This window comes from Lasioglossum baleicum, chromosome 6 (genome assembly GCF_051020765.1).
Source record: "Lasioglossum baleicum chromosome 6, iyLasBale1, whole genome shotgun sequence".
In the NCBI taxonomy this organism is placed as follows: Eukaryota; Metazoa; Arthropoda; class Insecta; order Hymenoptera; family Halictidae; genus Lasioglossum; species Lasioglossum baleicum.
Genome location: NC_134934.1, coordinates 2,952,001 through 2,965,204, shown reverse-complemented (window position 1 = coordinate 2,965,204; position 13,204 = coordinate 2,952,001). Strand labels below are relative to the sequence as shown.

Genomic DNA, 13,204 nt, shown 5'->3' with positions numbered 1-13,204 from the left:
GATCGCAAAAACAAGTTACCGATAGAATCCGAGCCAGACATCGATACGGGCACGAGTGATCGAAAGATAGTGCTAGACCCGACCAGCTGTGCAAAGTAGATCATCGTTCCTGGCGGAAAGATGTTACGCAACGCTAGGATTTCGGCACGATTCCAACGGAGCGATGAACGCGAGCAAAAATTGGACCAGTCAGAATCTACCTCCAATTATTTCGCGGCCGATTGGAACCGTGGCCGCGAGATTGGAAGCGGCAGGCGTTCGCGCGATTATGCAATCCCGTTTCGTTGGCCGCGGAAATCGAAATCTTCGAGCCGCGAATTAATCGAACGCAGCGCGCCGATCCTCCAGGAAAAGAACGCAATATTCTTTCGCGCTCGGAGGTTGGCTCGTTAAACGGCTTAATCGTTTCATGCGTTCGCCTAAGCGTTACCGGGCAGCGATTACCGCTGCGAAATCCCCGCGATGTCCTGCCACGCGAAAATACTCAGCGACAATTAACACAACGGTGCGTGAGTGCATGAAAGCACTGAATCTGCACGTGAGTTCCAGCCGTTCGAAAATCAAAAATGAAGTAACGCAGAAGTCAGAATACGGATCTTTATGCATTCATAGTGCACACTTTTAAAATACCATTCTCATTCTCCGCTTACCGTTACAAATTTTCTAGTTGAAAATTGATTTTTTTCTAGGTTGTTACCAATGAATTTATAGATGATAAATGCATTAAAACTTTGATTGCCAGAACAGCAACCGCAGAAACTACATTCGAAGATCGAACGGTTGAATAAATATTGTGAGAATATTCTGAGGAACGTTTTAGACAAAATCGTAAGAAAAACAAGTGAAAAGCGGTGCTAGAAAGTAGAAGTAAAAAGGTGTCGCTCAGCTAGAATCGCAAGTCGAACCACAGCGCGTCGCCTACTGCGAGAATTGCAGGAAGGGCTATGAATCATAATGAATCGCGTTGTTAATGAATCGTTCGCGCGTCACTGTCTTCGCGGATCCTGGGTCCATCAACGGTGAAGAGAAACTTGCCAGCGATACAAGGAAAACGTGCTTTACTACGAACTGTTACGAATCCTCGCAGAAATTCTGACGCGTTTGCTTGTCATCCCATCTGAAAGCGTAACAAACATTTTTTTGACATTCATGTCAATTGAACCTTGCGACTCGAGACTCTATCAGCATTTTCAGTCGCCAGGGAAGAAGAAACGAAATTCTTCAGCGCGAGTAATGTACAAAAGGAATGAAATTCTTGGGAATTTTAATTTTACATAATAAAAATATTTTTCAATGTCCTTTTCAAAGAAGTGGCTCGTCGCAGAAATTGATCGCGGGGATTACGCCAGTCCTTTGGTAGGTAACGAAATCATTGCTCGGGAATACCGGCTTCGCAACGTTCCGATCCGGGCTTTTTCTCGACTAATTATTTCACTTGTCGCACCAACTACCGTGATGATTAACGGTCGCGTTCCTCCGCGGCCGTTCCAATAACGTGGCCAATAATTACGTGGAGAACGATGCTCGCGGACCGAGGAAGACCGACCGATACCACGGATGCCACAGATTTTCGCCGTTGATTATTAAACCAGCGACGCCGCTAATTAACGTTTAACGCGGGCGTGGCTGTCGCTTAATCTTCACTCGATTTAGCATTACCTTGTGGGTAACTACGGTGGCACAAACAAAAGGGTGCAAATCGGAATCGTTAGTCGCATTTAAAGTGCTATACGAGATGAGGTGTTGTATTTTTTACAGAGAAGTGGATAAAGTATGTTTTTCATATTTGTTTTGTTCCCTTCAGACTCACAGAATGTGTATTATACGTATTTCTAAGAATTTTTCACCATATTTACCAAATGTATATAATATCACATATTTTTTTTAATCGGTATGTTTTTCTTCCCATTAGACTTGCACGATGTATATTGTATTGTATACATTTTAATACGAAGAGGAGTATCCCACTTTTCTTGAAAATGATGATTTGTACTAATCTCTTTTGCTCACTCATCAGAGATGCAATGCTTAATAATTGCATAAAAGTAACTAAACAGCGGATTTCATGCATTCATGTTTCATTTAAAATATTCGAAAACTTTAAGTATAGTAAATTTATATATTTCCTTCCAATTTATTGTAATTCATACAAAACATTTTTATTTTGCATAAAGATCCGCTGTCTAAAAATAACGTTCAGAAAATTATATGCTGAGTGCCACTGGGGATCATTAAGCACAACAAAACTGTCATCAAACGCAGCAAACTGAAAAATGTCAAGATTTTAGAATTCTTCTACCCTTTTTTGTTACCGTATAATTCGCCTACCAACTTTTCCCGTGAACTCATAAAATCTGCAGTCTAGCGTAATAACTCTTAGGACAGCTTAGTTATCTAGGCTTCAATAATCGCTGTTTTTCCGCGTATTAAGGAATTGTCCAATTATCTTTTCGCAACAGAGTGAGGTATTCGCCAGTCCCGAATGGAATTTATTATCCGCCAGGTGTCCGGTTAGTTGGGGGTGGACTACTTGAGTCAATGCGAAGAATGATAAAGAATGTAGAAAAAAAGAAAAGAAAACGCCAGTTATGTTGTTGTATTACTTTCATGTCGTTTATTAATTAAAATTCAGTAGTAATTTAGTTTTCTGCCATTCTAACAAAACGTCACCACCATTCGCCAGATCTTTATTTTACGTTAATAATAATTAAGGTTTAATTATAATAATATACAGGGAGAAGGAGGAGCTGTGTACAATTGATTCGTTCGCGGTGAATCTCCGGGTATCGTTTGTTTCGCGTGTCGCGTTCTCGTGTGTATCGTTTTTCGAAATCTTGTTTCGCGCGTGTGCCTCGCGTACATCTAATTGTAAGTATCTTTACACACGTCTCTCTCGCATTCATTCTCTCTCTCTCTCTCTCTCTCTCTCTCTCTCTCTCTCTCGAATCGCACACTATCAAGCACACAGCACAGGCATGGTCGCCGACGCAGAAGTTTGCGCGCGTCACCGAAATTCGCGAAATCGAAGAAGTCGATCAACGCTCGCGAGATAAACCAGAACGGAACTCGAAAACTGCAACGATCGTCGATTCGATAAACTCCTCGAGCAGCTCTTAACACATTGTGGATGATTTTTAATATTCTCCCATAACAATAAACATTTTCAAACAATCATTACGCGTTTCATTATGCAAATGAGAAATTGTTCAAGCGAATTACAAGAAACAGAAGTTAAATGAAACTGTGTTTTCTCTTTTAATGATTTTAGGAAGTTTAAGCAAATTTTCTATTCGACCAATTTTTATTATAAACGCATGCGACCCGCAGTCTAGTTGTGATCAACAAATCCTAGGCGCTGTTCAACGTATTCATGAATTTATTTCTCAATTTACGATAACCTAATTAGAACCATACGGACAGCGTACCCGTCCACAATGTATTAATTATTCTCGCGAGCTAATTGAGCTCTTCGATCCCGTTTGCTTTCGCGTTTCGTTCGACAGGGCTGTCTCTCGCTGCCAAAACGCCTCGATCGTCGATCACTATTTCGCCTATGTACAACGCACGCGGATCGAGCGCGCTTCCGATCGCAGTTTCGCGCTGTCCGACGCGGATTCCGCGCGAGATTCGTCGCGCAGATGAGATCGTCGCAGGCCTGTCCCACTAACCAGCTCTGCACCGCTCGGAAATATTGGCGATTCTTCACGGAAGTACAATTTTCTTGAAACGAAACAATAGTTGCGAGCGGTGCTTCCATCGATTTCCAACGGCGGAAACGAGGATTAGACAGCGGTGTTAGGGGAACGAGACAAACGAGCAAAAATTAACGAAACAACGTGGCCACGATCGATTTCGACGGCTCGACGAATCGCCCTCGGTTTCGCCTCTCGCTCCTGTCCTCTGGTTCTCTATCTCTTCCCGGAAAATAACAAAGGAAAGGGAACAATATAAATTTGATGTAAGTAGATTACGAATAGTTGGTTTGCTATAGAGAAGGTTCCACATCTCGTCTCATCCCTTATGAACCATCCAAGACGGATTCTGGATGTATGAATTGTCAATTTAATAAAACTCACAGACGTCTCATTTTTATTCTGAAAAAGTTCTATGTTTAATCATTCATCTCCTCGTTGATATGGCAACTTGATAGGAAAAGACAAATTGAGTCAAGGTTCAGCTTAAGTTCGTCGTCGATTTGATTATTAACCCCTTTGCATTGTCAGTTTCGTAATATTTAAAACGATTAGAAATTCATGTTGATTGTATTGTATAGATGCAATTGAAATCACAACGAAAACAATTAATAACAATTATCATCTTGCATAAAGTGCCACAGTCTAGACGTGAATTTCATCCCCATTTCTATGTATCCAACTGTACGTGCAGTATTAACATCGATGAAGAACATACACCTTCGTCAGACTCAATTTAACCCTTTGGACTCGAAGCAATTTGAATTCCGAGATCAAGGCATATCTTTCAATCTAGAAAACTTTTAGTCGATGTACTCTTTTGTACACGATTCACATGAAGTTGCTAGAAATTGCAATTTCTAGAATACAGAAGAGTTTAATTATTTAAAAACTGTTTCAAATAATGACATGGCAATTTTGACAGCCGCCCTAGAGTCACCATTCGAGTGCAAAGAGTTAAGATCGTCACGAGTGAGATTCGATTAGCAGGGGGTTAATTAAAATTTCGAGACCGCTTTGCACACCTGTCTTTTCGCACATGATCTTTGGAAAATTTCCCGAAAGTTGTCTCTCTACGGTGATGGCCGAGGCCGGATCGCCACTCTCCCGGCCAATTGAGCAAATAATCACGGAAACCGTGTCACCGATAACGCGCGTAATCCCGACACCGAGCATCGGCTCCGCGAGCTGTCGCCTAATGAAGCCGTATATCGATCACTCGAGGAGAAATCACCGATCCCTGCACCCCTCTCGATCCCCTAGATTTCAAGCCCCCCTCTCCCGACGAGAGATCCGTGACTTCCCGATTTTCGGGAATCGACTCTAACGAGGCGAACGATTCGAATCCGGGGGCCGGCGAACCTATCATTAGAGGCAAGAATGTGGATGGATCACGGAAACGAGCGGCTTTCGGGTTAGGCCCTAAGCGCGTAATAACGAGTCAGGGCCTCGGCGGGATCTATCCGATGTCTCGGGGGCTCGGGCCCGATTTTACGGTCCCCACCCCTTATTAAACTCGTAGAAACTCCGACGATTGAGTCGTTCCGACGATAATGTGTCACCTGTTCCCAAAAGCTTTTATCCGAACGCACCGGGACCTGCGCGCGAGCGAATGGGGATTCTCGTGGGGTTTAAAGGGCTGTGAGATCGTTTCCGCGCTTGACAGCGATTTTATGATCCTTTAAACATCGTGCGGAATTGTCGTTGCTGTTTGAAAAATTGTTGGCCGAGGGGTCGGGGCTGTGAAATCGGTGATAAAGTTACAGCGCTCGGTTAGGGAAACCTGGTGACATGTTTTAGGGGTCCCAGGTTTGAATCAGTTTATAGTAACGAATCAGTGTGTGAATCCTGATGAAATAGAACGATTCTCAAGTAAATGATGAGTTTTAGAAGCCATCCTACCTCAAACCTAACACAGACATGGTCCTAACACGGTTACCAACGATTATAGAGCATAAAGAGTTACAGCATAGCCAATTTATGGCAACGATCTAATGTTTAAGTTTCGATAAAATTACTGGAGGGTTTATCGATAAAGCTAGGGATCCTACAACGTCCTACATCCTCGGGCGACGGGTCAGAGCAGGTCGCGAGATGGAACAGTGATAAAACCAAGTGTAAAATATTAGAAATGCTAAATGAATGTTACAGACAATGATGAAAGGTCCTGCTCAAGCAGCTTTAAGAACTGTCAAGCGAACTACATGATCCTAGATCATGTACCGACGGATCCTACTTGTTCCTGTCATAGTGTAAAAGCAAGTATAAAAACGTAGAAAAATAGTAAAAGTGAACGTAGTAAATTTATAACAATGAATCGATATTTTGGAGTAGACTATAGGGATTGTATTAAAGTGACTTTGAACACTGTCAAGTGTACTGCGAGGTCCTAGATCACATGCCGACGGAATGTACTTGGTCTTGACACATTTTCGCCCAGACGTAGAAAAATTGCAACAGAGTGTAATTCGTTTCTGACAACAAATCAGACGAGAACAATGAAGAAACTTGAAACCGCTTATACATAGAAGCTTGTTCAACGAACTCCTAAGGTCCTAGATCAGTCACCGACGGACAGATCTCAGTCCCAGCACGGTTTCCAGTAAACAACCATCGACGAATAGCGTAAAAATTTCTACCGAGGAATCAGGGTTCCAGAAAACAATTACTGGGATCGCGGCGAGTCCCGCTAAAGCCGCTCGCTTATGCAGATCGCGTCAAGGATCGTCTCGCGGGCGTACACGTTTCGCATAATTCGCGCGTGTGTCTCGAGGAATTCATTCGAGACGTGGTGTTGCTGTTTTCTTTTTTTTTTCTTCTGTTCTCTCTTTCTCTGTGCGCGATGGGGTCTTGGGAATCGGACCCGATCGAAAACGGCAGCGGGCGGCGACAAGTTCGCTCGCGCGCGCGTCCCTTTTCTCGATACTTGGAACACCCTGCGGAGGAGCCTACCGGAGAAATAAGAAAAGAACGCGAACAGAGAAGTTTTCGTTTTGCGTAGGTACATGTGGACGGGCTGTACCCGGTCCCCGGACGATCACAAGCACCGAGTAAGGCCCACGGCGAGGATCGGCTTCGCGGAGAAAAAGCGAAGGGACCGGCGAACAAACCGCGTGACCACCTACGCGACGAAAGGCGTTAAAAAAGGAGCCCCGAGGACGCGTACAGCTCTCGACGACATGCCTATTCGTTGCGAAACGCGCGGCGTAGGAGATCGGTGCCAACCTGCTAAGACCTGCACCGCCATGATTTTTTTTGAGAAAAACGCCGATCGACAACGCGGAATTCTTGTTTTCCTTGGATCGAGCCCGGTTTATGCTGCGTTCCAGCTTACCGAGCCATTTCAAGCTTCGGCAATTCGAAAGAAATTGAACTTCGGACATTTTTCAGATTGAAATGAAACGAAGAGACTCTCCCAACTGGATCTACAGGATTCACGAAGAGAAATTCTAGAATATCTTTTCACTAGCAGTTACTCTAAATGGTACTACTAATGTACAACATTTGTATAGCTTGTTAACCAATTTTAAGATGAAAATGAGAAGATGAGACCTTGTTGAATTGATCTGTGATTTATAAATAAAATTGAGCTCTCGAACAGTCTTTACACGACTATTGTGCAATAACAACAACAACGACACCATAGAGTGCTTTGTTCGCGCGGGAGAATCTGTCGGACGGTACAAAAATGCGTTCGAATGAAATATTCACCGAGATTGCGTCGTTCGGTTTTCGCGGATCCCACGAAAGATCGAGGGATCGGTTGTCTCGCGGCGACATGGTCGTTCTACTATAATCCTAATATGTACAGCCAATCGCGAGAACGGGGGAGGGAAAAAGCGACGGGTCCGCCATCGCGACGCCGAGGGACGACCGAACCGGAATCGATTACTCGCCGGCGGAAAAATCAGCGCGCGGCCAATCGCAGAGCGTGACAACGCGATTTGGCGAATGACTCCGTAAACAAAGACCGAGAACTCCGAAGAATATCAAGAACCAAACCACTATTGCGAAGGGCCAAAATCGCGAGTAAAAGAAGAGAGACGAGGCGAAAAACGAAAAGCGAGAAAAGCTTGCAAAACGGAGAAAAAGAGAGAGAGGCGATATTTTTCGGTGGCCGGCGCGCGGCGGTGCTCGACGGCGACGGATCAACGCGAGACTCTCGCTCTGCGATTAGCCTCCGGGCAACAGATCGACAATAATAACATTAATAATAGTACTATCAATAATAATCGGTAATAATAAAGAATAATAATAAAATGACAATAAAGAGATGACGAATAATATAGTATCAATAATAATAAAACCATCGTAATTGGTGACCAAATAATAATGACAGACCTGCCTCGTCGTTTACAATAGTCGCTTCTCTTTACCACGGAACAGTTGCCTCGACGCGACGGTAAAAAAACATATCGCAAATAATTCATGTATATATATATATATATAAATTTTTTCCCGGACCTTCTCTCTTCACTGAATAAAAATTTCTTTTTCTCATGTACACGGATCTATCTCGCCACGTTTATACATTATATTTTCACTTTGTCTCCGTTCTTTTATATATATATATATATTTGTTCATATATATATTTATATACTTACTCTTTATACAGAAGGGGTTTTTTCTTTGCGAGGGGATTCCGCTGTCGCTAGGATTCGGCACACGATATTATCCGGACACGCGCGTCTCTTTCTACTTTTTTTCGAAAATTCCCCGTGTTCGTCACGCGTGTCCTGTACTTTTTGTTTCTTATGTCTTTTCGTTTGCTTTGTTTTTGCCGCGCGGTTTACTTTTTCGAACGCTCGCGTCGTACCCATCTCCGATTTCTCGACTCCTCGCAGCTCCCTCGTTCCTCCGACGGGCCTCGAAGAGAGCCTCGTTTTTCTGGGCCCGTCGGTGGCAACTGCGACGACGACCACGACGTGTAGACGACGTTGACGACGACGACGACGCCTGACGACCACGACGATGACGATGACGATGACGACGACGACGACGTGAACGAAACAACGTCGTACGCTGCGCGCTCTCACACTTAACTTACTAGTTTTATCTAGTACATTATTTACAGTCCATATTTACTTATGTTACATCATCCGGCGGGGTTTGCGCGGAGCAAATCCCGCGCGGACGTCCACCGCTCTTCGCCTCCGGCTGCGTGTTCCTTTCGTTTTCTCTCGTATGTATTGTATGTACACGGTCCGTCCGTCGCTCTCTTTCTTTCTCTCTCTCTCTCGTCACCTCGGTCCTACATCCCCGAAGCACGATTTCCCGTCGTTCGTCGGCGCACAACAAGAACGTTCCCTCGATTATCATCACCGTTCGCGCGCGTTTTCTTTTCTATATATATCTATCTCTCCTCCTCTCTTCCCAAATACAAAGCGCGCACTTGTTCTATTCCCCGTCGATTCTCACCGTCGCGAACGACAACAACGACAACGGCGACGGCGTGGGCGTGAAAACCACTGTGCTCTTCAGAGGGTCCTCGAACCAAACAAAAACTATAGACGAACGGACGGACGAACGAACGGGCTGAAACAAACGGACGGATCGAGTCGACCGCGGACGAGTTTTACGCACTTCCGACACAGGGGGTGGTGTGGTTGAGACTGGCTTGTTGCGTCGATCACGGACAAAACTCGATCCCGAAGAGATAGGAGACTTGGTTCCGGTGACCGTCGCGATCTCATGACGAACAACAAACCACGACGATACTCCCTGGCGTAGCTGCTGGATGGCGATACCGAGACGGTGGTGTCTGGTGTCGAGCACGATTCCTTGAACCGTGCTCTCTGTTGTCACAAGCCTCCCCGATGATCCGGGCTAGGCCTCATAAAACCTCGTTGAACTTCGTCGAACAAAAAGCGACCAACGCTTTATCCGAACCAACCACCATGGTTGGCTAGCTGGCTGGTTCTGGCTCCGGCTGTATGGTGCTTGAGGGAAACATGCTGCTCTCGTTCATGCGTCGAGGCGCGCGTCGATCAGAAGAAGCACGAAGATCGCGATCGAGTCGCGTCTAGGCAGCTCTCCGACCACGGCTACGAGTTGGTGGTGTAGCTACCGGTACGCGCCTGAAGATAGTGATGATAGTACGAAGGGAGCACATCCGGCGGCGCGGAGGCCACCGGGTGATTGTTCGCCGAGTTCTGTGAGGTTATCGAGAGGCCTAACGGGGGAGGCCCGGGCGAACGCTAGTGGGCCGCCAACGAGTGGGCCGTGAGACCCTGAGGACTGAGCATCGGCGGACTATGGCTGCGGGTCCCCATAGGCGAGCCGGTTAGGTGATCCTGCGGATGGTAGCCCTGATGTAGTACCGCTTGTCCTTGGTGACCGGGTGGCATGCCTTCCATGATACCGTCGCCAAGGGTGTTCGGCGGCGTCATCCTCTTCTCCTTCTGCCGTCGGTTGCAGAACCACACCCTGACTACCTCTTTCTCCAGCTGCAGACTATCCGCCAGCGAGGTGATCTCCTGTGCGGACGGTTTCGGCTGTTTGTGAAAGTGTTGCTCGAGAGCTCCCTTCACCGAAACCTCGATCGACGTCCTCTTCTTCCGTTTCCGTCCCTGCGCGGCGATCTTGTCGATGCTCGTCGGCGAGCCGGTCGTCGAGTCCGCCTCCTCGAGCCATTTCTGCAGCAGCGGCTTCAGTTTGCACATGTTTTTGAAGCTCAGCTGTAGAGCCTCGAACCTGCATATCGTCGTCTGCGAGAATACGTTGCCGTATAGAGTACCGAGCGCCAGACCGACGTCCGCTTGGGTGAATCCAAGCTTGATCCGTCGTTGCTTGAACTGTTTCGCGAACGCTTCGAGGTCGTCGGAGGTCGGTTGCTCGTCTTCGCCGGCGCTGTGATCCCGGTCGTGCGCGTGGCCTGGGTGTAGCGCGTGGCCGACAGGCGATCCCGGATCCCTCAGGTTTGGATGGAGACCGGTCTGGTGATTGTGCAGCTGAGGATGGTGTTGGTGAGGGTGCGGGTGTAGCATGCCGTTCATCGCGGCATGGTACTGTTGCAGGGTGGTGGGCGAGGCCGCGCCGCCCGATGGATTATAGTGTGCCGAGGGCACGACCGGCGCGTGCCAAGGATGCGGTGAGGCCATCCCCGGCGACTGATGGGGCCCACCGCGGTGCGGGTGCATCGACTGGTCGTTGGCAGCAGCTGCGGCCGCAGCGGCCGTAGCAGCCGCCGCCGCCAACGGTTTCACGTCCAACCCGGAATTCGTCTGGTGCGGATGATGGTGAGGATGATGGCTGGTGTGATGCATCCCCATCGAAGACGCCCAATGGTCACTGCTCGGCTGCAGGCTCACCCAGGGATTCGCTGACGAGAGGGACGCCGCCGACGGGTGCGACAGCCCGTTCGGCGACGGCGACGATGTCACCTGGTGGTGATGATGATGGTGGTGATGATGTTGCGGCGCCGGCATGTACTTCATCTCCCCGGCGTCGGCGGCGCTGCGAGGCGAGCTCGAGGAGTACGCACCCACGGCGATGTTCATCCCGATCGTGGTACCCGAACCACCATCAAGCTCGGACGACACTGCGCTACCAATCGGCATGTACGTGGTAGCAGCCATTTACTTCCCCTCGGCCGAGGTTTCGCGAAACCCGCTTGCTTGGTTCTTTTTACTCGATTTATAGATAGTCTGACAGACACAAACACTCCCGACAAGTCCCTGATGATCGGGCTGCCCCGACAGGGCACCCCTCTTTTCACTGCTCTTCCGAACCCCTTCTAGAGCCTTTTAATACTCTCTTGCTACTCTCCCGGACGTTGTCGGTGAGATTGTACACGATGCGGTGGTATCTAGGTATACTCTGAAACTTTTCTTCGTAACCGAAGCTACGAACAGGGAAAGATTGCTGTAGATGCTTTCGGTCCAACAGCTTGGATCGATTCTATCTCACGAAGACTCGTGGATCGCGAGTCACACGTAGCGCACAGTCCATCGTTCGCGGGGGCACTCGAAATCCTTGGCGAGCAACATGGTTGCGCGTGCAAACAACTCGTAGTCCATAGTTTGTCGGAGCGTGGAGAGAAATCCGTGACAGTGGAGTCGGAACAATGGAGAACAGTCCCTGCTATAAGTCCTCCGGGGAGTGTCCCCGTCGGAGACGGTTACGCACCGTGTGTCCTGTTCGAACGATCGGTGCTCGGTATGTCGGATACCTGGACACACCAGCAGGTATAACGCGGGTAACAAAAACGAAGGCGGTGTAGAATAATCACTCGCGATGGTCGATCGGTTCTTTACGGGGAATCATCACTCATCACCGGTGGTGTAATAATCACTGATGACCGTTCTGCGGACGACACTCGCGAGACACCGAGATTCCGCTCGGAAGACGACGACAACAACGACGACGGCGGCGGCCCGAGGACACGACCGGCCGTACTCGAGCGGATTACGCGAGATACGGGTCCACGGCTGGCGGTTTGGTAGCGAGTGACGACTTTGCACCAGGACCAGGACCAGGAGCAGCACGCCGGACAAGTAAAAAGCCGTTCACGGTGGTGTCTCCTCCGACGGTGCGCGCGTGTACGCTTTCCTCGCGTACGATTCAGTCTCTCCCGTGCGCGAGTGTGTGGCCGCGAGAGCGAGAAAGAATGTGTGCGCGCGAGAGGAGAGACGACGACGACTCGCAAAAGATCTCGCTCGAGCTCTCTCATGCGTTATGCATGTCGTAGCTGAGAGCGACTGACTGCCTCGCCTCGCAGCTCGCTCGAGGTTCCCGAGGCTCCCGGACCGCCGCTCGGTGGAACCGACTCATGCGCGCCACCGTCCTGCACATCCCTACCACAACTCGCTCCACGAGCTCCGATTGGAAAACCGCGCAAGGTGGCCGTCGACAAACGTCACCGTCGGGCGGTGCCTAACTCGGCCGCGCCCCCGAGGCATCCTACGCACCCCAGGCGCCACTGCTCTCACCCCTGTCCTTCCCCACCATAGGCACGACCCGACTCGAGCCGACTCGACTCACCTCGACCCGACTCGACTCGATTCGATTCGATTCGACACGCGCGCCGCCGGTACGCTCAGGTAAGCTCCACCGCGACGTCGTTACCATCGTCCTTCTCGTCCCCGTCGTCGTCGTCGCGCAAACACCTCGACGTCGCGACCGTCGATGGATTCTCAATTTCCCACGGATTCCTTCTCGTTCGGAGGAGAGCTACGCTGCTTGGTGGTCCTCGTCGGGAGCCGATACTCGCGGAGCCGCGAGCGATCGCGCGCGCAACAGGTCCTAATTTCGCGCGAGAGCATCCGCGAAAGACGAATACCTTCTGGCGACAGTAGGACCCGGTTTTGCTTGCTGTTCGCGTAGCTCGCGGTGCAACAGGTGCAGCGGACACTGCGCCCGCGAACCGACGATTCTCTTTTACGGTCTCCCGACGCGATGCAACAACCACCCCCGGTGTCTCTCCGTTTCGAAACGAGAGACAATCTTGTGTAGACCGAGGTCCGATACGAACCTGTGGGTGTTGTCGTCAGAGAATGATGCGCGGGAGAAA

General features: G+C 48.9%; 1 protein-coding gene across 1 annotated transcript in view; it reads right to left on the bottom strand.

Annotated features, from left to right (window-relative positions):
- Nucleotides 1-12,448, bottom strand: part of Vvl (ventral veins lacking) — a 61,137-nt gene extending 48,689 nt beyond the window's left edge. The window contains exon 1 of the mRNA XM_076426584.1: nt 8,298-12,448. Coding sequence (XP_076282699.1) covers nt 9,891-11,270 — 1,380 coding nt within the window. The 5' untranslated portion in view covers nt 11,271-12,448 and the 3' untranslated portion in view covers nt 8,298-9,890. The remainder of the gene's footprint in view (nt 1-8,297) is intronic.
- Between the last annotated feature and the right edge of the window lie 756 nt (nt 12,449-13,204).